Here is a 20,915-nt window from a genome sequence, read left to right as displayed (position 1 = left end):
CTTGAGTGATAATTTTGAAAAGGAAACATTCCGAGAGTTGTTAATAATTCTATGAAGTTTGACGAAGAGAGGAAGGGAGAAAGTGAAGATACTATGCCGACCTCGCCTTACCTGATGATGGGCAGTATCGTCAGCTACGAGCAAGAGAATGCAAGACCACCTGCTAAAGAAAATCAGTCATATTAGTTGCTTTCGAGGTTGAACCGATGAATCAGCTTTCCACCCCTTTAAACCTTGTTTATAGAGGGTCTCCCGGCGAGGCAAAAGACCGAGTCCGCATCGCATGACCTCGTTGGTAAAAGACATTGCCTGTTCGAGAAATAGAATATATGAAGCAAGTTCTTAGCGAGAGGTTCATTTATTTCACAATGGCCACTTTCCGCTTTTCTTCAAGTTCCCCCTCGAGTTGCTCCACGTCGGGGGATCAATCTTGTAAATCCACCCAATATTCTTCTCACCATAACTAACAGGACCCTTCGTCTCTAACCCGCTCAAACCCATAGACCTCATGACCGCTCTCCAGGGCTCATTCTCAAGCTCGGTCTCGACGCGTACAACACTACAGCCGAGCCCCTCGACAGCAAACTCGACTTGGCCACACAACACCTCTCTGCCGTACCCCTTTCCCCAGTAACGATGGTCGAGGACCACCCCGAAGTCGGTAAGATACGGCGTAATAAGGCGACGAGCCTCTCCAGTAATACCATCTTCCGCAGTATCCTCACCTCCTTCTCGCCCCTCTTCATCCCGCTTCCTCTTCAGCGCAACATCACACGTCTCCCCCTCCGCAGTCTCAAAACAGTTGAACCCGCCACATCCAATTAAATCGCCCGTCTCCCGGATCGTAATCATCAAGATGGCTTTCTTTCCAGAGGCGTAATCCGGTCCCCACCTCTCGATGCGGCCGCGTATGATCTCGGGAGAGATGTTCGTCTGAGCACCCCCAAAAGGGTGGTTTTCGGGCGTCGAGAGGAGGCGACAAAGAGCCTCTGCATCGTCCGTGACGGCGCTGCGTATGATGAGCCGTGGGGTTGTAATGTTGTAGGCGGCCTGAGGGAACGGGGAAGTCATTGTTGCTGGGGTTTTGCGTGGCTTGGTGCTTTTCTTGGAAGATCAAGATATGAATAGCTGAGGAGGCACCTTGAGGAATGCCTAAGGTGATGCAGATAATTGATGACCTTTTGCTAGGTGGAAGCACGCTCCGCAGGTCAAGTAGGAACCTCTTGTCCGTGACTGTCTGGATCAAGCGAGTTGACCTGCACGTCAGATTCCTACGCGAAGAGCAGAATGGAAGATCTAAAGGTGAGTTTGATGTCGGAAAATGACTAGGATGACTTCCTCACACCTTATTTCGAAGAGAGGAGGGGGAATCCTCTAGTCTACGTAAGTACCTTTGCTTGCCCTATCAACGTTGATCGGTCTGTCAGACGTTCAATCCGGACCTTTTGTTCGCTTATCCTTCATCCCTGTCCTGTTTTTGGCCTCAGCCAGCAGTGGTACATGAGATGAGCCGTGAGTGAGACCGGGGATAAGGAGTGGAACTGAATTTCTCAGTGAATGCCTGAGTGGTCTACAGAGTTGATGAGCAGAATTGTCCACCAATAAGTCAAAACTTATATTATCTGTAAGTCAAATGTGGCTGAATAGGGAGAAACACATCAAACAGTGATGACGGGCAAAGAAACTGAAGACAAGAAGAAGATGACCAACGACTTTCTACCATTTTATAAACTTTACACGGCTCAATATAAAATTTCGCTAACTAACAACTAAGATATCATCACCTCTTCCGTCTTTAATGGTGAACGGTCCATTGACGTAGAAATGAGAAACAGCTTCCAAGAAAGGCCTGCTCACACAACATGAAGCTCAAACCAGGGGGGGAGGAAGGATCCTGCGGGAAGGCTCGCTGCCACCCTCGGTCCACCCCAGCCCTTCCACCTTGCGTAACAATTAGTCGGCGCGGCGGCGAAGGTTCCTCCTGGCCCAGCGCGTGCGGAGCACGGCATCTGGTGTCTCGTCACGCTTGTTGTTGTTGCCGTTCTGCTGGTTCTGGCGGTTACCGTTGCCCTTTCCAACAGTTGCCAGAGGCAGTGCGTTGTTGTTCCCGTTGGCATTGGCATTGGCATTACCATTGTTGCCGCCGTTCTGGGCGTTGGTGTTGGCACCGCCGTTGTTGTTCTTGCCCCGGGTCCGTCCGTTGCCTCCGTTGTTGCCCGTGTTGGCATTGGTGTTGCCAGTATTAGCATTGGTGTTGCCGGTATTAGCATTGGTGTTTCCAGCGTTGGCATTGTTGTTTCCGGCGTTGGCGTTGTTGTTGCCATTGCGGTTGCCCTTGCCCTTCTGTCTTCCGTTACCATTGCCGGCGTTGGCATTACCATTGTTGTTGTTGTTTCCGTTGTTGTTATTGTTGTTGTTGCCAGTGTTGGCGCCGGAGCCGGCAGGGCCGGCAGCCTCCTGAGTGGCATTATTGCCGAGGAGCTCCTTGATGGCGGTAACACCCTGATCGTCCTGAGTCTTGGCTTCCTGGTTCGACTTGACGGCGGCAGGGAGGTCGACAATGTTCTGCTGGACCTGCTTCAGGACACCGTCAAGGGTCTGGGCGGTGGGAATGTTGGCGGGGGTGTTCTGCTTGGGCTTCGTGTCCGTTTGCTGAACAGCGAAGCAGCCGCCAAAGGGACCCTTCGCGTTGTCGTTGAAGCAGCGGACGGTGCAGACATCACCGGTGGAGGCTATCAGCAAGATTCGTTAGTCATCGGCAAACTTGAAGCGCGGCGGAGATTCCTATGGCGACGACCATGCAGGAATATAGAGTTGACATACCTCCTACGCAAGCCAAGTCATCCGGCATCGTGACCTTGAGCTTTATCTGACCGCTCTGGGCCCCTGCCTCTTGCACCTGAAGCTTCGTCTGACCCGTGGCACCGTTGGCGTTGCTAGTCAAGTCAAGATCGCAGCTGTACGGTCCGGCGCCATCCGGGCTGACTTGGGCAATGGTGACGTCGACGTTAGACCCCTTTGTGACCTTCGTGACGGTGTTGTTGCCCAGCTGAGCCTCTGTGGTCTCGCCGATATCGATGTTGCCCGCGAGGATGGTTCGGCCGCACTCGTTGACGACATTGTCCACGATCTCCTTCTGGTTAATGATGTTTGCATCCGCCTTGTTTGCATCGACTGGAAGCGTTTGTCAACAATTCGTCCTAGAGTTTGCGCGTCTCGTATCATGAAATTGCATACCTAGAAGACCTGGACTGGCAGGGCCGTTGGGGCCTTGCGCGGCAAGAATGACACCTTGGGCCTGGGCCATCGCCAACATGGCGGCGGCGGCCAACGCTCTGATCATGGGAGAAGACATGGCTGTGAGAGGAGAAAAGTGGACCGAAAAGAACAGGTACACACAAGTCAAAATTGGATTAGTAGCGAAAGGAAGTTAGAAAAACAATGTGTCCAGCACCGCGTTGATGGAAGGGAAAGAAACGAAAGAGGTTTGGTTGTGGCCTCTCTCAAGAAAAGAACAGACCGGCTGGGAGTGTGGAAAGGAAGAGAAGGGAAGAAAAAACCAAAAAGAGATCGAACTCAAGGAAAGTGTGAGCGAGCGATCCAAACGGGAAGAGCACAGGGAATCCTACGTTTTACCCGATGTGCGAGGCCTATTAAGTTTTATACATGCCTGCTTCCCATTTCCTCTTTCTGGTCTTACCCCCTTTGGCGATGACAAGAGGAGTTCCTTCAAGGGTAGAGCTTGTTTCGACAAGGGGTCACAGACGTTGAGGATGGGAGGATGGACGATGGGGCTTGTTGGAAAGGATGAGAGCATGTTTGTGTAAGCGCTTCTCAGCTGGTGTTGAGCCGACGGGCAAGAGTGAGAGCCAGGTGGGAGAGAAGAAGCAACAGGACCGGGGGCAGGAGGGAGTGGAAGAGCCCCCCAGAGTGGACCACATGGGCATGAGAGCAACAGACTTTCAGGAACCGTGAACGTTGTGCCTGTGCCTTGTGCCTAAACTATCCAGTCTTTCTGCAGACTGCGGCTCTTCCTGCCCGTGTTTCCTCAAAGGTTCTGGGCAGGCTGGGTAAGGCAGGCGAGGGACCCCGGGCTAGCACAGATCCCCTCCGCGGCTCCGACGATCTTCTGGAACGGATGTCGTCGCGTGGGTGGAGATGTCAGGTGGGGACGGGGGCGTTACGCGGGTTATAGACTCATGGAGACTTCTGTGGAGTTGGAAGGGGGTTAATGGAGACTCTTGGAGGCTGCGCTCAAGTCTCGAGGTCGCCCATTCGAAGACAAGGACCAAGACCGAGTCTTCTCCGTGGGGGCATGCCTGTGTCGCCCAATGTCTGCGTCCTTGCTAGCCAAGCCTAGTGACTGGTCAAGGGGCGGATAGGGCAACGAGAGCGACAAGGGGGGCGACCATCCCGTCATGTCGGCCGGGGATGCATCGTTTATGGGCAGATGTTGAGCTGGGAGTCCAGACGAAGACGGGGCTGCAACCGCGTTTCAGGCTTTTGAAGATGGGCCATAATGGGTTATAACGCTGCGCCCACGAGAGAGTGGATGAGAAGGAGAGGGATCATTACCAGTCGCAATGGAGAAAAATTGAAGCACAGTCTGGATCCGTCCTTCTCCATCGTTTCCCCCCCTTTCTTCTCTCCATCATGACGGTCCAGAAGGTGTCGCGGCGGCGAACCTCCGATGGCAGCTTTTTGTTCCCGCCCGAAGGAAAGAAAAAGTTCAGACGGGCCCGCACTCTGAGACGAATTCGTAACGCACGGGAGTCCAATGACAGGTTTTTCTTGCGGCGGCGCTTCAGGCTTGAGCGTTCGAGATGATGATTGAGGGTGTATTTAAACTTGATGATGCTCCACGATATTCTTGTCTTCGGGAACAAACATGTTCGGTTGCCGGACCACTTCTCCCTTCTCTTGTCGTTGCAACCTGGGTGGGAGTCGAGAGGCTAGCTGATGTTGGGCGCCCTGTAGATCCGGGATTGGCGTCGGGAGGTCTCCCCCGACACTACTCTGCACAAGCTTTGTCAGCCCCGGATACCAGGCCGAAGAGGACGATCCTTAAGGGATTTCCTATTGTTTCCGGGCTTCGAGACGTGCTTCGGAATTAAGGTACAGCAACAGAGTTGAATTAGGGGCAAGCAATAAATTGAAGCGGGAGCTGCCATATTGAGGTGGGGAGAGTTAATCGGCCTAGTGTCACTCTTGTTGGAGCATGTCAGAGAGGTCTGTTCCAGGGCATTTCGTCCTTCGCAAGCAGTAACTTACTAAGCGTTACCAAGTTACAAGCGAAGCGAACTCGCATATCATGGCCGCTTCAGGGTTGCCCGGGCAAATGGGAAACGCTAGGTCCAGCACCACTACCACCCACAACCGTCGTCATCGCACGACTTTGAAACAAGCACCCGGCCACTGTTTGACCCATCCGACGATTGAGGAAGGGAATGTCCCGCTGTCTTGCCAATTGATGACTTGGTGGGAGACAAAGTTCAACGGCTCTGACTGGGGTAGAGGTTTAAATACCACGGGCCCGCACACTTAAAGACCAAGAATACCAACGCAGCGTCCCTGTCGTTGGACTGCCAAAAACTCTCGCTTACTTCCCCCTGAAAATGAGAGGGTTTCCACATCCAACTATCTTATGTGGACTGGGTCATGAAAGACTCTGGAGATGCTTTCTATGAGATATGGGGACTTTTGCGTGACTTGTGACTCCATAATTCCTGTCGCTCCTGCATACTGGCTTCTCCTTGCTATCAGTGCAGCACGTGGTCGATGCGAGCTATTATTGAGTGCACTCCTTACGATCCCTCCTACCTTACTTCAGTGCTCTCATCTCATTTGAGCCAACGGCTCATTTCTCTTGACATACGTGAACTGCTCAAAATCTGGAGAACTTCGTACTGAAGCTGACTGTAGACTTTGTTAAGCTGATTGAGAGATGAACATGCCACTCACTAATGAGACTGTTCAACCTCACTACGTCTTGGGACATTCTCATAGATATGGTGGCAGCATCTTGCGCATCAAACAATGGTAAGGAGGAAATGCGTTTTACAAGCTTCGCATGCCTAATCTGGGATTCGCTCTGAGCAAGAAAAGTCGAGAGTCAATGCAGTCACGCTTCCAGCTTGCAGGTGTCGCCGAGGTCCCGTGCATGGATGATCGTGGCCCGAATTATCCACGGACCAGAAACAACTTTTGGTGCTCGCCATTTCTATCCAGAGAAAGAAGGAGTTGTGTACGGGTTGCCCGATGGGATGAATCTTATTTCCCTTTTGGCATATGTCTCTTTTCTCTCAATTCGCCGGCAACAAACCAGGCGTAGAAGGGCTGGGTTATGGATACAAGATAAACATGCAGACACATTCGAATTACTAGAGACCGAACGAGATTCGAGATTCCCATATTTTAAAACAAGAAAAGAGGTAGACATTGAAATATTGGTAACATGTCTCTTCCCCGAGCCCCAGTAAGGTAGGTTGGAATAGCCAGACTACTGGGGTGAGCTTTCCCAAATCTGCACTATTCGAACCGGAGTTTGCAAACTTCAACAACCGTTACTCCACATGGATGACTAGAGCGTGCGTCTTCATTGTTAATTTTAACAAGATATTCTATGCGCAATGAAACCGTTTGTTAGATGAAAAAGATGAAAAAGTTTTGCTTCACATAAAGTAGTGCGGACTGGAAGTTCTATGGAATTGCGTGCAACGTGAAGTATGCAAACGTGGTCTGGCCGCTTAGATAGAATCAGATACAGTCAGGAGTGTAAGTTACATCTTTACTATTACAAGACTCTGTATTTATATATCAGGCTCGACTTTCTAGATCCGGGGCAAGGAGACAACACAACGTCTAGTCTTCTACAGCCATTACATCAACTCTAGAGTCTCCAACTTGATACCTCTCTTCTTGTTGGCATCTACGGACATCCTCGGGTCAGTAACGCTAATATTTCCATCAATTCTGTTCTGGATCACAAAGGGCGGCAAAAAAGGGTCTGTCGAAGCCACCTCTTCCCATTCAGTAGGTAATGATCCGAGTCTCGAATCACTCTTCAATAGCTCCCTTGTCTCGGTGTTTATGAAGTAAGGCATCGCCCATCCTTTGATGACGGGAAGCGTGTCTTTCCATGGTGGCTCCAGAGGCGGCTTCAAGGCCTCGCCAAGCATCAGTCCATGAACGAAACATGGTCCAATGACCTCATATCGATCGAGATCTCCAGGCCGTATAATCATTGGGAGGTCACATCCAAGAAGCACAGCAACTTGATCACCTAGCTCCAGAGGTTAATTCCACATGATAGAAAGTACTTAGTTTCCTGAGAGGAAGGTCTTGAGATGGAGGGGACTCGCCTTCTTGCAGGCCTCTCGCAGAGACACCCATATACCCTTCCGTGGTAACAAAGAGACACTCGTTCGCGAAGAAGCAATCTCTAAATTCCCGTGCTACTTCACCATCAAGTTCGGCGTTAGAGAATGTCGACGTCAATAACTCACGAAGCCGTTGGATGGATGGAAGTGAATTATCGCCTAGTGCTCGGTCGCTAGTCCTCCATCGCACAAGTACTTCGACATAAGCATCCACGGAAGGTCCTCCCAAGACATACATATCGTTCTCAAGATCTTTCGGCGCCCAATCTAGTATTTCCTCCAAGTTTTGTGCAAATGAACCATTCAAGTCATCACTGAAACGACAAATTGTTGCCATGCGCCTTCCAGTGACTTGTAGCAAGTTATCGGGCTCTACAAGCTTCGCGACAGCACTGGAGCGCGCAGAAGCATAGAATCTTCGAACGCTTAAATGCCCAACATTTGCACCTTCGACTGGTTCCGCCAAGTTCGGTACCTATGACGGACATCCCTCACGCCGCGTCGCGATACTGCAGTGGTTAAGCATATTCAACTTCTGATACGTATTCATTTCAGCCAAGACGAGCTGCTCGTACGTCTTCCAGATAGGTATTGAATAGTCCACCTCAATTCTGCTTGAAATCCTTGGATCGAGCAGACTTAGAATTCCATATACCTTGTCATGAGGATCAGGGCATCTTTGGTCCCGCGCCCAGAGCAAGAGGTGCTCACACGAAGCCAGCGGCGGTGCCATCAAGCCTCGCGCATACGAAAAGAGGCGGGCCCGGATGCAATCCGGCAACAAGCCTGTTTTCTGTCGGAGAACCAGCAGCAACTTCCGTACGTCGACCCAGGAGATGGTGTTCTTGCCGCATTGGAGCACTACCTGGTCGTTCGAGAGAGCGTCCTGTAGACTCCAGACACTCTTAAACCATTCTCGGTCCAGTAGCGACGATATGGACTTCCAATCCCTAGGGGTCCAGGGCGGCACAACGTCGTCTCGCCACCAGTTCGGCTTCTCGGCACCCGGGGCATCTCCCCATCGGTGAGAGGTTACGTATTCTACCTGCTTACTGAAATGCTTCAAGGTCTCCAGTGCGTGTTTGCTGTCCTCGGCCTCGGGGCCTAACCAGATTATCACCTTCTCAGAAAGAGAGTAGATCTCCTGCTTAAGCCTTTGGACACGCTCTTTAGTCATGTCTGGGTCGATACAGATTTCCTCGATCCATAATGTGCGCGACTGACCAGGACGTCTCAAATTTTTCAGGAATGTTGCTATACTTTTGCGAATTGGTGTCTCGTACTTCTTAAAGTCGGGACTGCGAAGGCCGCGAATCGTGATATGTTCTTCGCCGTCCGCCGTCTCCAGAGGACAGATCAAGGCTTCATATCGTTGTGCTTCCCACTCGAAGGTGTCTCTGACCGAATGCTCCTTGACTTTGTACTTTAGTTTACACTCAGGATTCGGGTGTTTCCAAGAATTAGGGATCCCCGAGTGGCGTGGGCTCATGAACAGGTATCGGCCTTTCAACTTCCGATCTACTGTCCAGCCGTCCGGGAGAGTCTTCTGTAATTCGCTGAGAGATTCCCTCTCATCTTTGAATGCTTTCTTTGGCGCGAGACGAGAACTTATGACCATGCAATCCGGGGGGTTTTGCTTATCGATCGGCTGTAAGCGAACCAGCTTAAAGGTAATCGAGTCACCAAAAGTGCTTTGGAGCTCGGCATATGCTTTTGAAGCCATCATAAGCAACCATATAAAACTAGTCCGCGTATGAAAGTTGGTTTCTCTGGATGGTATGAAGAGAAAGGGCAGCTCTATCGAGCACCTTGGAACAGCACAAAATCGATGTATTCCAGAGACGAATGTAATCAAATGACTTGAAGCTGATGGGGTGCGAGGAGGAAAGCACCTCTTTTTGCTTATAAAAATGGCATAAAAAACTGAATACCAGGCCAGAGCCGAGCACTCAACATGGACGACAACCACCGGTACCAACATCTTTTAAATATCAGGGCGTCGTCCCCTTGATCTGCAAGGTTGACAGATTGCAAGGATTCGTAAGCGCTTGGCAGAGCAGTTTATATCTGTTCATCGTTCTTTGCTTGTTTGCCTGTCACGCTTTGTCATTGATGAAAAGTCGTTTACCGCCGGTTCCGCCTTCAAGGGTATCAAAGGGCGCCTGCCACATCACGGGGTTCATTGAAAACCTGTCAGAAAATCGATATGAAAGACTGCCTTGTTGAACTCTGTGAAACATCAATCCCGAATAATGGTAAGCAAGAACGAAGTGACATCGCCGCTTTCTAATTTTGCTGAGAACCCGAACAGTTGCCATGGGTGAGACGAAGAATACCAGTCTGGTCACCGAGGCTCAGCCGAAGAGGCGGTGCAATATCTTGTAAACTGGAGTCTAATAACCAAGACATTGTTCATCAGACCATCATCACCATCATGATGTTCCACAGCGGGCGTCTTGGCTTTCAAGCCTCTCACAATCTTCATTAGCCGGTAATGAATGAAATATGCAGACTCAAAATACTTCGCTGACATATCATACGTTTGGGGGGTGTCCGAGATCTCACCGCTTCAGGGGCCAGACTCTCCCATCTCCTCTAGGCTCCTAGCCATTGCAGATCAACACCACATCGCAATTCAACTCAACCTCGCATTTAAATCTATCCAGACGCTACCTGCTTAAAATACTTACACCAACCCATCCCACCTCACAACTTCGCCTTCCCCCCACTCTCAGCCTGACTCCTGCCAACAAGCTCCCAAGCAAACTCCGCCAACGGGCCCCTCGTAACAGCAAACCTCTTGGCCTGCTCGCTGCTCGCCTGCCCCTGCGCCGCCCTCGCCGCGATGCCCTGACACACGCCCGCCAGCCGGAACAGGCTAAACGCCGCGCCCCACGACAGCTCCGCCGCGGGCGTCCACCCGCCGCCCACGGGCGAACCCGCGGGGGCCTGCGCCGCCTCGGCCGTGTACCACCCGACAATCTCCTCGATTGTCGGCAGACCCGGGGTAGCGCCGGGGAGGAAGCCGTCGTTGGCGTAGAGGCCGCTTCCCGCGCGCGAGGCGGTGAAGTAAGGGTGGAGGAAGTTGCAGAGGTCGGAGAGGGGGTGGCCTACGGTGGACATTTCCCAGCTGAGGTTGTCGTCAGTTTCTCATCACGGATTGCATAACCAGAACAGAGGAGGGAAGAAGAGAAAAGTGAAAGGGATAGGGAAAGGGGGAACGTACTCCAAGATACCAATGACCCTCGGCTCCGTCTTGTGAAAAACGAGATTATCAATCTTGTAATCCCCATGAATCAACGTGCCCCGATCCTTGGGCTGCCGGCTCTTATCGCTAAAAAACGCAACCATCTCCCCAAAGTGCGGCAAATCCCCAACCTTTTCCCCCGTCTCCAGATCCACCGCCGCCGCCTGGCTCTTGCAAATCGTAGTCCACGTCTGGATCTGCCGATCGTAGAACCCGCTCTTCTTGCCAAACGTCTGCAGGCCGACGTCCTCGGGCGCGACCCGGTGCAACTTCGCCAGCGTCAGCGTCGCCGCCTTCCACAGCGCCTTGCGCTCCTCGGGCGAGGCGACCTCGGGCATGGCCGCGTCCTCGAGGATGCGCCCGTCGAGGAACTCCATTATGTAGAACGCGGTGCCGACGACCGACTCGTCCTCGCAGAGGCAGTAGGCCTTGGGGACCGGCACGTCGGTGGGCTCGAGGGCGTGGATTATGCGATGCTCCCGCTCCACCTTGTGCGCGGCCTTGGAGAGGAGCTTTCCGGGGGGCTTCTTGCGCATCACGAAGCGCTTGTTCGTCGCATCGGTGAGTTGGTATGTCGGATTCGACTGGCCAAAGCCAAACTGTAATGCGTGGGAAAAGGCCAATGTCAGTCGAGAAAAGAAACGTTCCTTCAAGCCACGGGCAAAGTAAAGAACAAATGCATTGAAGAGGCAATGCTGGCAGGGGAGGCGGGCTGTAGACGTACCTGTTTAATCTCCAATGGCGTCTTGATCTGCGGTACATTCTTCTCGATATATCGTTCCAGCGCCTGCTGGTCGATTGGGTGTCGCACGCGTCCTGCCATCTTGTCCTGTGCCGTCCTTGGAGTGCGGAAAGACTGGGTTCTGAGCTCAAGGGTCGTGACCGCTGCTGATTTCCAGTCGAGTATCGCGGATTGTAGTCGCAATTGGCCAAAATAGTACAGGTTCTCACTTCGTAGGGATACTTGTCGGATTGAACCGGCTGCCGATGAAGATATGTAGTCGGTCGAGGTCGTTGCAGGTCCGCCGCTGCCGTCAAAGTTCTCGGTCGGTCGGAGAGAGGTGATTTCGGGGTACAATATTAAGGTACCACACACCTAGGCTGGCCGGCGCATCTCTGGTTCGGACCTTTGCCAGCCTCGGTTCGTCCCCCAGTGACGTTTTAGCGGGCACGCGGGGGTGAGCCGGGGCCTGGAATGCTATCCAAAACTCCATACAAGGTGGGCGGCCGAGAGAGCAATCCGATTGACTCCCCCAAAGTTGCCCCCCAACCAGCACAAAGATGCCGAGGTCCACCGGCCTAAGGAGCTGCAGAGCTGTCTTAGCTTTAGGACTGTCTAGTCTCCAGAGCGGGGGAGACGGACGCACTTGGGGAACCTGCACCCGACCCAGCCCAGGGTCTCCTTCACAGATGGTCCTTGGGATGCAACAGAATGCGGAGGTGGAGGCCGGCCTCGATAGCCGCACCCGACCGAGCCAGACATCCAATCTGAGCTGTTGAAGCCAGCCATTCCGTTCCTTCATGCATGGCCCTGATCGAGGATCCGTCGCCTCGTCCCCTTCATTTGCTGGCCCAAAAGCCTCGTTCCTGTGCTAAATGATCCATCTTGTAGGTACCTTACTTTGGATAGAAGCCCATCCTAGTTCCGAGTCCCTCCTTCACATAGATGGGCAATGTAAATCGTGGACAACATCCTCGTGGTCTCACTTTCAATGGCACGTATTTGCAGTAATAAGACTAAAAGGTATAAATTGCTTAAAAAGTGAGGGAAAAAAAGGTCGTTAAATCCGTGTTTCTCTCCATACATACGAATCCGGCGACGGATTTTGCCAGGAAACCCAGTCTATCTCCATCAATCCAGCAAGTAAGAAGTGGTGAGGCAGACAAATATAAGCGTAGATATCATCTTCAATCATTCTCTTGTTCCCGTACAACAAACTCGCGGCACACCACTGACTGGCGGCTTTTCGTTTTGGGTTTTTCTTTTCTCTTCGTTTCAACTCCCTGCTGAATCACGAAATATAAAATAAAAAAAAAGGAAGCCGTTGGTAGCCAGACCATCTGCCCAATTCCCACACTACCGACCATTCCCCAAGAAGAAGAATCCCTCGTCCAGGAAAAGAATTGTAACACGAAGTGAAGTCAAATCAAAAACAACAAGGAGAAGGGGGTAATCGAGTAAACACAAGAGGGGTATCCGTCGTTTCGAGTCGTCCATGCATTCTTCCCTCCCATTTCCCTTGCGGCCACCCGTCTAAACGGGCGCCATGCTGTTGCCAGTCGATAATGTGTATTAGCCGTGAAAACGAAAAAATAAAGGCGCAATAAAAAAAAGCCGATGACGACCGGAATGGCATCGGCTAGACCTGGCAGCCAGAGAGCAACGAGAGTCCTGTGTACCGGCCCGCATGCTGCATATAAAGACATTTGGAAAACTCCAGCCCCTATAGACACATCCCGTACAAGTTCCCTTCTCTCCTTTGTAACCCCAATTCGAAAGAGTGGAGATGGCTGCAAGTCGTCTCTGCAGACGGTCGTGACTTCGTGATCGAAATGCGCGACAAAACATAATAGTATGGCTGCGGATCAAGACTCGTCATCCTCCTCCTCGTCCTCTTCAGGAGTCTCGGATGCTTTCTTGGCCTTCTTGTTCGAGCTGGAGTCGTCGGCTTCCGATTTCCTCTTGGAGCCGGCTTTGGACTCGACAACGTCCTCGGGACCCTCGCCAGAACCACCACCCTTCTCGCGCTCAATGGCGGCAACCTCCTCAGCAGTGAGGAAACGGCCTCCAGGTCCGCGAGGTCGGCGCATAGCATGGTTGTGTCTTGACTCGTGAAGGTATGGCTTGCGGCCCTTGGACGTCAGACGCAGCTGCTCCTCCAACTTTTGGCGTGCAACACGACGCTTGAGAATGCGATGGAACTGCTTAGCATTGACGTAGAGGGGCGATTCTTCGACGCCACCGGCCGGCATCTCGGGGGATTGCGGGTGAGGCATAGCTTGAGCCTGAGCCATTTGCGGTGGCGCAACACCAGGTCGCGCGCCGACATGATTCATCATGCCCTGCGCAGTAGGCACGCCGGGGCTGGTGACCTGACTGAGGCGTCTCTGGCCCGGTAACTGCGAAACGTTGTTCATCTGGGTGGGTGATCTAGGATCGCGACTCTCCTTCTTCGCTCCGCCCATTCGCGGCGATGTTTGGGGCAAACTGGGGTCCGACTGCATGTAAGGATAGTTGGATCCCGAAGCAGCTGCAGTTGCCGCCATGGCGGCGGCTTGGATTTGAGGCATGCCATAATGCATTCCCTGCTGGGGGACGTTGTACTGTGGCTGGTACATGTTGTGTCCCTGTTGTTGAGAGGGTGATTGCTGTTGAGACAGGATAGGTGACGTCTGTACGCCGTGAGGAGAGGTGATGTTGTTTCCTGTGGTGGAGTTGGTGTATCCGGAGTGGGCGTTTTGAGGTTGTTGAGGATATTGTGCGTATTCCATCATACTGGGGTTAAGCTTGTTCGAGGGATGATCAAGCTGTGCAATGAAGGCGATTGTCTTCGTCGCGTAGAGTATCGGAACCAATAAGAAGCCAGCTACGTGGTGTAGCTTGACAGCCGCTTTGGCGCGGTTGAGAAAAACGTGACCGTGGGAAGGGGGAAAAAAGGGTATCACGGCTATGGGTCGCGAGTGACGAATGAGTTGCGACGAAAGCTGCCTTTCTCGTGAGGAGTGAGCTTTAAAATGACTGGGACGGCCCGTCTGCTTGGGTTGAGTTGGGCACACGGATTGGGAGCCGGCGGTGTCCTAGGGTCCTTTTTCCAGTGTATTGGGAGCGGAGGGGCTCAATCTATTGGTGATGCGTGGATGAGCTGGCAGTGGTGCGCGACGCAAGTGGCCGACCACGGCATATGCGGGCTGATGTAGTCGCGGGGCGGACGAGGTGGGTGGCTGAGCCTGGGGTCAGAATGACAGCCACGTGAGAGCGGCGAGAGTGTGTGGGTTCGACAGAGGCGGGCAGGTATGTCGAGGCTGCTACCGTACAAGGCGGAGGCGAGGCGGCGTCGGTTCTGTTGCTTCTAGCCGATCAAGGGCTCCTTGGTCCGGGCTGGTCCTGGGTTGGTCTACCGGCTGCACAGCGGGAGCGGGTAGGGCAAGAGTCGGCTTGTCCTTGTTCTTTTGGACGAAACAGGTCGGTGCCTTGAGTTCTCCAGAAATTAGAGACCGTTTAATCCTTTTCCACTTCGCGTCGTTAGATCTGTCCAACCAAGAATGTTAGTTCTCCTGTATATAAGCCAGAGCTCGGGATGATGCGACAAAGACAAGCAGATGGGGTGGGGTTCATGTTCCTCTCCTGGCGTCTCGGGCCACCACTTGATGCGCTGGCAGACCTCGCATGCATGACGGAATATGCAGAGACAAGGCCCACCATGCCAACCTACGCGGCGACACTTCCCCTTGATGCGGTTATGGTGGCGGCGCAGAGCCAAAAGACAGTCCGAGCTGCGTTGACAGAGCCCGTGCTTGCACCGGTGGAGGGGAAGGGGTGCCTGTACAGGGCGCTGTCGTGTGTCGCTGCCACAAGCTAAGCCAAGCTCACTGAGCGCTTCGCAACAACGTCCATTCCACTGGGAGTGCACGTCGATGTGGTGGTAGTGGCTGGCATGAGAAACCTTTCCAATGCGCTGCTGCTGCTGCTGCTGCTGCTGCTGCTGCTGTAGCTGCTGCGTCGATATGCCGCCGAAGGGGTGCTTCGAGAAGGCGTAGAAGGCTTGATGCGCCGATGCACTCCTCTGTGCGAAGCACAACAGTCGAGACAGCGTAACGTCAGAGGATGAGGTAGTGAAGACTCTCCCCTAAGGGTGACGCGATGGCCCGCAGATGACAGGAAAGAGACAAACTGACGTGGACGTGGTGAAGGGGAGGGGGAGCACCGAGGGATGGATGGTTACACCTCCGGGGAGCACGGGAAGAGTACGAAGGCTGGAGATGCTGAGGACAATGTGATAATGAAGAAAGTACAATAAACGTACCACGAAAGTTGGAGATCTGGGTGTAATCGCCGATGAAAGCGATGTGCTGTGAAGGAGGTGTGAATGTTATGCGCCCTGCTCAAGTCAGTAAGCATGTGTTGTCCGTCCCGGTTTCAAAGGACAACAGGCGCACACAAATCGTGTGTGTGAGGAATTGGGAGAAAAGAAAAGACAACAGCCAGAAGAGGATCCGAACTGGTTCTACTCCAAGAATTCGTCAAGTCTTCTCCCTCTTCCACTTGGCAATGCCAGATAGATAGGTAGCTCGACATATGAAGCGCCAAATTTGACAGAGAAGCCAAACTCGGATAGCGTACAAAATAGAAATGACCAGACGGGATAGGGAAGGAAGATGGCGGCCGTCGTCAGGGACAAGGAAGCGCGCGTACAAGGCTGGACAGGAGGGGCGCCAAAGGACTTGAGTCGAGTGGCATGCGAAACGTACCTGGTTGGCTGAATTTTTGGCTTTGGGGGTGAAATTCTCGGGGATTGGCTCGTGGTCTAAGTCGAGACGAAGCTTTCTGATAGGCTTTTGACTCGAGTGTCACGATATGAGCTTGAAATCGCCTCCGAAGAAGCTATGACGCGTTGCGCGATAATATGTTTGGCGGGAGGGCGAAAGTGCGACGCGGTTGGGCTGAGTGGCCTTTTGCTGTGGTCGCGGTGCGCTGTGCTGATGCGATGCGATGCGTGCGGTCCGGAGCGCTGCGGTCAAACAGGCAGAGACGGGAAAAGATGCTCTTTTCCGCAGGTTGCTTCAGTCACCTGATGGGCGAGCAGTTGGTATTGCTACTGGTGTTTGGGCCAATAGACAAGATGCTTGGTCGCAGAATAGCGAGAAGATCAAAGTCGACGATGATAGGACCTCTCTGGGGGGATTCCAAGTCGCGAACAATTCACGACTGTTGGGTGAGTGGTGAGTGGTGAAATGTGAGTGGTGGTGTCAGGTCGGGGGAGACGTTTGGAGAGTTGAGGGAGGGACGTGAGTGGTCGCAAGAAAAAACCGAGCTGATTTGCTGGGTTTTGTGGGAGGGCGGGTTTTTTCTGGCTTTTGGCTCGTTGGATTCGCTGGAGCTTTTCCTTTTGGCGAACCGGGGCTCTTTGGCACTTTGTACGCCTGTTTCGGAGGGTCGAGAGGGTCGAGAGGGAAAAAAAACCAAGCAAAAGGTGCGTGGATCCTAAAGACACGAGTGTGAGTGTGTGGCGTCGGCAGAAGATGGGTCACCTCTTTTTTTTTCTCTTGCTGGGATCAGGTGGGCCTAAGGCTGCGAAGAGAAAAAGGGGGTGTGTTTAACAGAAACTGCGGTGGGAAAGACGGAAGGAGGGGAAGGGAAAGGGAAAAAGGCCAGGGTAAGGAAGGTGAGGAGGGCAAGGCAGCCAGGCAGAAGAGGGGTAGGGGGGTGGGAAGTGGGAAGGGGGTATGGTTTGCTGACGTTGACGTCGCAGTGAGGGAAGGAAGGAGCAAAGCAGACACGGGCAGACTGGGAAGGGGTAAGAGCGGGAAGTGAAGTCCTGGGTAAGGCCGCACCGTGGTACTCCGAAGTGGTGGTGGTGGTGGTGGTGGTGGTGGTGGTGCAACTTACAGCAATGGAAGGCACGCACACACGCCCCCTCTCGCGTTGAGGTGTAATTATCTTCTTTCCACTTTCTCAGGACGTCGTCGCCAGTGCGAATGCACCACGCCAGACAGAAAGTCGGGCTGGCAATAAAAGTGGCAGAGTCGGTAGGCAGGGCCGGGCAGGGCAATGTTGCGTCACTGCTTTTCTTTCTTTCGTTCTCGATTTGAGTCGTCGAACTCTGCGTTGTCTGTCTTATTCTTGGGTTGCCTTCCCACCACGGTCTTCTGGCGGTGTGTGTAAGTGACCGTGAGGTGTGTAGAAGGAGGCAGGAAAGAGAAGGTGTGCGCGGACGTTGTGCTCAGTGATGCGTTGCGTTGCCGCTGACGGCTTGCTTGTTTGCCTGCCTGCCTGTCTGCCTGTCGCGCTATGGTTCCCCCTCACTGTCACTTGAAGACCTTTTCTGCTTTTCTTCACGTCTGCTCTTTGGCGATTCTTCGCGCGCGTCTCTTTGCAGCTTTGCTGAGATGTCGTCCGCACAACACGCCCTGGTTTCAAGATCGATAGAGTGCCAAAATGCGGAGCGGATAGGCTTAGCTGATGATTGGCGACCGATTGATATGATGGTCGAGGATCCAATGGAATGACACCAGCTTGGGCAACCCTGGTGTCTGTTTCCAAGTGCTGTTGAGGGACGGAAGCTGATTGAATGATTCGACTCGCTCGCTCTCTTGCTGCTTGCTCACTCTCTGTCTCGTTCTCTGTCTTCCCGCCGTCTCTTTTTTTCTGCCTTCGCACCTTGTCACGTTTGGGTGGGCCGCAAAGGATTGATTGGTTGGGCCGGAGGGAGGAGGTGGAAGACGAGGGAGAATTCTGGGCCATGATTTGAGGGGCGGGACCATTAACCCTTTAACATCTCTTACTGGCTGAATAAGCGGGTCTAGGTGGGGCCCTGGATGTGGCTGGCGTTGCTGGCTTCGCTTCTGATTTGCTGTCATGACGTGATCTCTGAGCTGGGTCTGCTATGCTCACACCTCTTTTTCTCCGACAGAGGGGAAGGAGGGGTGCGCTCTGGATGGAACTGTGGGAAGGAGTGGGTCTTTCCAGTAAGGCATTCAGTCATTATTTTCCCATTCTCCCGTCGCTCCTTGTCGAATTTCCTGGCCTGTTTTTTTTTTTTTTTTTTCCTTAATTCAAATGCAAGAAAGTCAGGTGCAGAAGTAATTACCTCCCATCTTCCTAGGAAGGTACGACTGAGGATTGACGTTCCTCCAGTTGACAATTGTCGTCCCGAACATCTCAATTGTTCTCAACAAGTTAGCATCTTCCTGCGTGTTTTTGACAGTGTCTGCTCAGAAGAAGTTTCCATTCCTCAACATGGCTCGTCGTCTTCCGTTCATGGCGGGCTTTCTTTTCCTTCTAGCCTTCTAGGTTCCTCCGAGCGCTCAGCGTCTGCCTGTCAACCTCTTTGATTTTCTGCCCTGGTCCTCTAACTCTCGACTTTTCCGCATGGGGCAAAGTCTCCATCTGCCACGTTACTTCAGCACTTCCCTCTTTTAAAGCAAGGCTGCACACACCAGCGACGACAGAAAACATGAGACGAGGAGGGACTCATCGCACCGCTGTCGCTCAATGCCCATCCCGACCTCCCGGCAGGATGACCACTTTTGGTCCATGCTGACCCAAGCTCCAAGCTCCAACACGACACGCGATATGCGGTGCAGCGGTGCAGATAGACAGACTGCACTCATTATTCTCCCGAAGCTCCAAGCTCTAGAGCTATTGAGGCGGACCCTACTGCACTGTACCTTGGGCTACCTCACCACGCCTCTCGTCCGTGTCTTCCCATTTTCTCAGCCGTCGTTTCATAGCACGGCAGCGGTATGCGCGTACGGTATGGGTGACGCAACAAACCAGCCGGTCAGCGTCGGCACTGAAGCGAAAACCTGATCCATCATCCAACACTCCGAGGAATGAAGCCGATCGACAGCTTGTGAGCTGGCACATAGCAAGGCCTAAATTTAGTGACCGACGATTCATCCGGGCTGCGCATCTTCTGTCTTCCGCCTTCGACACTGCCAGGCTGCCTCATTTTCCTCGCCGCGACGGGTGTCGGGAGTGGGACACGGACAGTGCGAGCAAGGGGCACTTGAGCGTAGAGCAAGAGAAAGAAAAAAAAAAGGAAGAGGCGGTGACGGCTATTCTACTCTGCCCAGTGCCGCCAACTATTCTGCTAGCCTCCCTCGGCTGTTGGCTTTGGAACGGTGAGGGGCAAAAGAAGGTCAGGTTGGCGAGCGACGGGGAGGCTGGGAACGAGACGTCCTGACGACTCGGTTCATTCGGATTGAAATCCCCAATGGCACAGATACTGCTGCCGGATGTGATATTGTTTCCAATATCTGGTTGCATACCCAGGGTAAAAGCCTCAATCTGAGCATTCTTGCCAGCGCTTAATTATCACAGGACGGTTACGGTACTCTCATTTCAAACGACCGGGTAGAATTCCGAATCACTGTTTCCGAGTTTCATGGACCACGGCAAGATCACCAGCTGTTGGTACGAAATACATACCTACGGACACTGCTGGTGGTCCCGATGCGGACTGACGGTTTGCGCTGGTTGGTAGCTTGCCAGGGGATGGGCTCGGAGGCTGGAGCTCACACTGTCGATCGGTTGGGTTGGACTGGGCACTCCGTACACAGTATTGGTACGGGCTGGGATGGTCCCCTGCAACTGTGACGCGACTGTGTGTCTCCGGGTTTCCTGTCCCAGCTCCGTCCGCGCCGCATCACACACCTTTCTTCTTTTCACGGTTTGGGACAGCACGGCGAGATATTGCGAGGGCCCACCTTCAGCCACTTCAGCCCCACGTGACACACACCGCATAATGTTCTGACGAAATATTCTTATGGCTCTGAATTTCTGAAGCAGCGCTTCCCTGACGAGCCGCTGTGCTCTGCAGGTACGTACCCGCATCCTGCGCTGCCTCTCACGGACTCCTCGCGTCCCTCACAGGCTCCCACCCTCCTCGAGCAACTCGAGCGGGGGAACTTTGGGTGGCGCCCATGGAAGCTCAGAAGGCGGAAGACGGAAGGTGGTGCACCCATTCACAGCTCTACAGTATTCGTATGGATACAGACAATTTGCTTCAGTTCCCAAGGCCTTGGAACAAAGTAGGCAATGGCATGGAAGAAAAAGCTACATATCGCAAGCACGACTATCGAAAAGGCACCAGTCTCAAAGCTTGCCGACAACGGACTACCGTACGGATACACAGCACAGCATACGCGGTTTAGCCCGTGTTTTCGTACCGCATCCAGTGCGAGGTCTCCGTCCCGAGTGCTTCGGAGTCACGAAACCTGCATCCGGCCGCTCGGAGATAGCTACTTACAGAACTCTGACTGCAGCAAGGACATGCAGCCTGGGTATCAAAGGCTTGGTGTCTCACGCGCTGACAGTCGCAGTGGGGTTGCCCGGGCGCATCGGTCGTTGCATTCGCTCAAGCAGCGGCTGCAAGTTAACAATAACGCGGGGAGTGAGTCTGAGAGACTGTACCTAGTCTGTGGCAGCTGGACAGACTGCAGAGTACGGAGCACGAATAGGTACAGTAGTACCGATATAGCCTGATAGGCAGACATCTGCTCACTCCTCATGTCTGCCCCGTGCTTGGAATGATGCGCGAGGTCAGGTGCGCAGCTCCAGCAAGCGG

At 53.1% G+C, this 20,915-nt stretch overlaps 6 protein-coding genes across 6 annotated transcripts; 1 reads left to right on the top strand and 5 right to left on the bottom strand.

The window, feature by feature from the left end:
• Positions 1-363: 363 nt before the first annotated feature.
• On the bottom strand, positions 364-1,071 carry HER10_EVM0010766 (acetyltransferase; the record flags this gene model as incomplete). Its single annotated transcript, XM_035480215.1, has 2 exons — positions 364-429; positions 469-1,071. 2 exons carry the CDS (start codon positions 1,069-1,071, stop codon positions 364-366), a joined length of 669 nt encoding a protein of 222 aa, XP_035335320.1.
• Positions 1,072-1,638: 567 nt separating this feature from the next.
• HER10_EVM0006474 (GEgh16 protein) lies at positions 1,639-3,734 on the bottom strand. Its single transcript, XM_035476057.1, has 3 exons — positions 3,238-3,734; positions 2,824-3,174; positions 1,639-2,732 (listed from the first exon to the last, which is right to left on the bottom strand). Exons 1-3 carry the CDS (start codon positions 3,353-3,355, stop codon positions 1,954-1,956), a joined length of 1,248 nt encoding a protein of 415 aa, XP_035335017.1. The 5' UTR covers positions 3,356-3,734; the 3' UTR covers positions 1,639-1,953.
• Positions 3,735-6,878: 3,144 nt separating this feature from the next.
• On the bottom strand, positions 6,879-8,868 carry HER10_EVM0010778 (Heterokaryon incompatibility; the record flags this gene model as incomplete). The annotated part of the gene is made up of 3 exons (XM_035480227.1): positions 6,879-7,286; positions 7,387-7,826; positions 7,875-8,868. 3 exons carry the CDS (start codon positions 8,866-8,868, stop codon positions 6,879-6,881), a joined length of 1,842 nt encoding a protein of 613 aa, XP_035335321.1.
• Positions 8,869-10,024: 1,156 nt separating this feature from the next.
• On the bottom strand, positions 10,025-11,704 carry HER10_EVM0006982 (phosphotransferase enzyme family protein). Its single transcript, XM_035476550.1, has 3 exons — positions 11,351-11,704; positions 10,606-11,225; positions 10,025-10,509 (listed from the first exon to the last, which is right to left on the bottom strand). Exons 1-3 carry the CDS (start codon positions 11,447-11,449, stop codon positions 10,086-10,088), a joined length of 1,143 nt encoding a protein of 380 aa, XP_035335057.1. The 5' UTR covers positions 11,450-11,704; the 3' UTR covers positions 10,025-10,085.
• A 698-nt stretch (positions 11,705-12,402) lies between these two features.
• Positions 12,403-18,071, bottom strand: HER10_EVM0010745 (CCAAT-binding transcription factor subunit B). The gene has a single exon (XM_035483129.1). It carries the CDS (start codon positions 14,119-14,121, stop codon positions 13,213-13,215), a length of 909 nt encoding a protein of 302 aa, XP_035335319.1. The 5' UTR covers positions 14,122-18,071; the 3' UTR covers positions 12,403-13,212.
• Positions 18,072-18,409: 338 nt separating this feature from the next.
• On the top strand, positions 18,410-19,852 carry HER10_EVM0000432 (uncharacterized protein). The gene has a single exon (XM_035470215.1). The coding sequence runs from the start codon at positions 18,839-18,841 to the stop codon at positions 19,154-19,156; it is 318 nt and encodes a 105-aa protein (XP_035334575.1). The 5' UTR covers positions 18,410-18,838; the 3' UTR covers positions 19,157-19,852.
• Positions 19,853-20,915: the final 1,063 nt, after the last annotated feature.

This window comes from Colletotrichum scovillei (assembly GCF_011075155.1).
Source record: "Colletotrichum scovillei strain TJNH1 chromosome Unknown Contig00004, whole genome shotgun sequence".
Taxonomy (NCBI): domain Eukaryota; kingdom Fungi; phylum Ascomycota; class Sordariomycetes; order Glomerellales; family Glomerellaceae; genus Colletotrichum; species Colletotrichum scovillei.
Note: the sequence above shows the minus strand (reverse complement) of the source record. Positions and strands in the feature narration are given on the sequence as shown.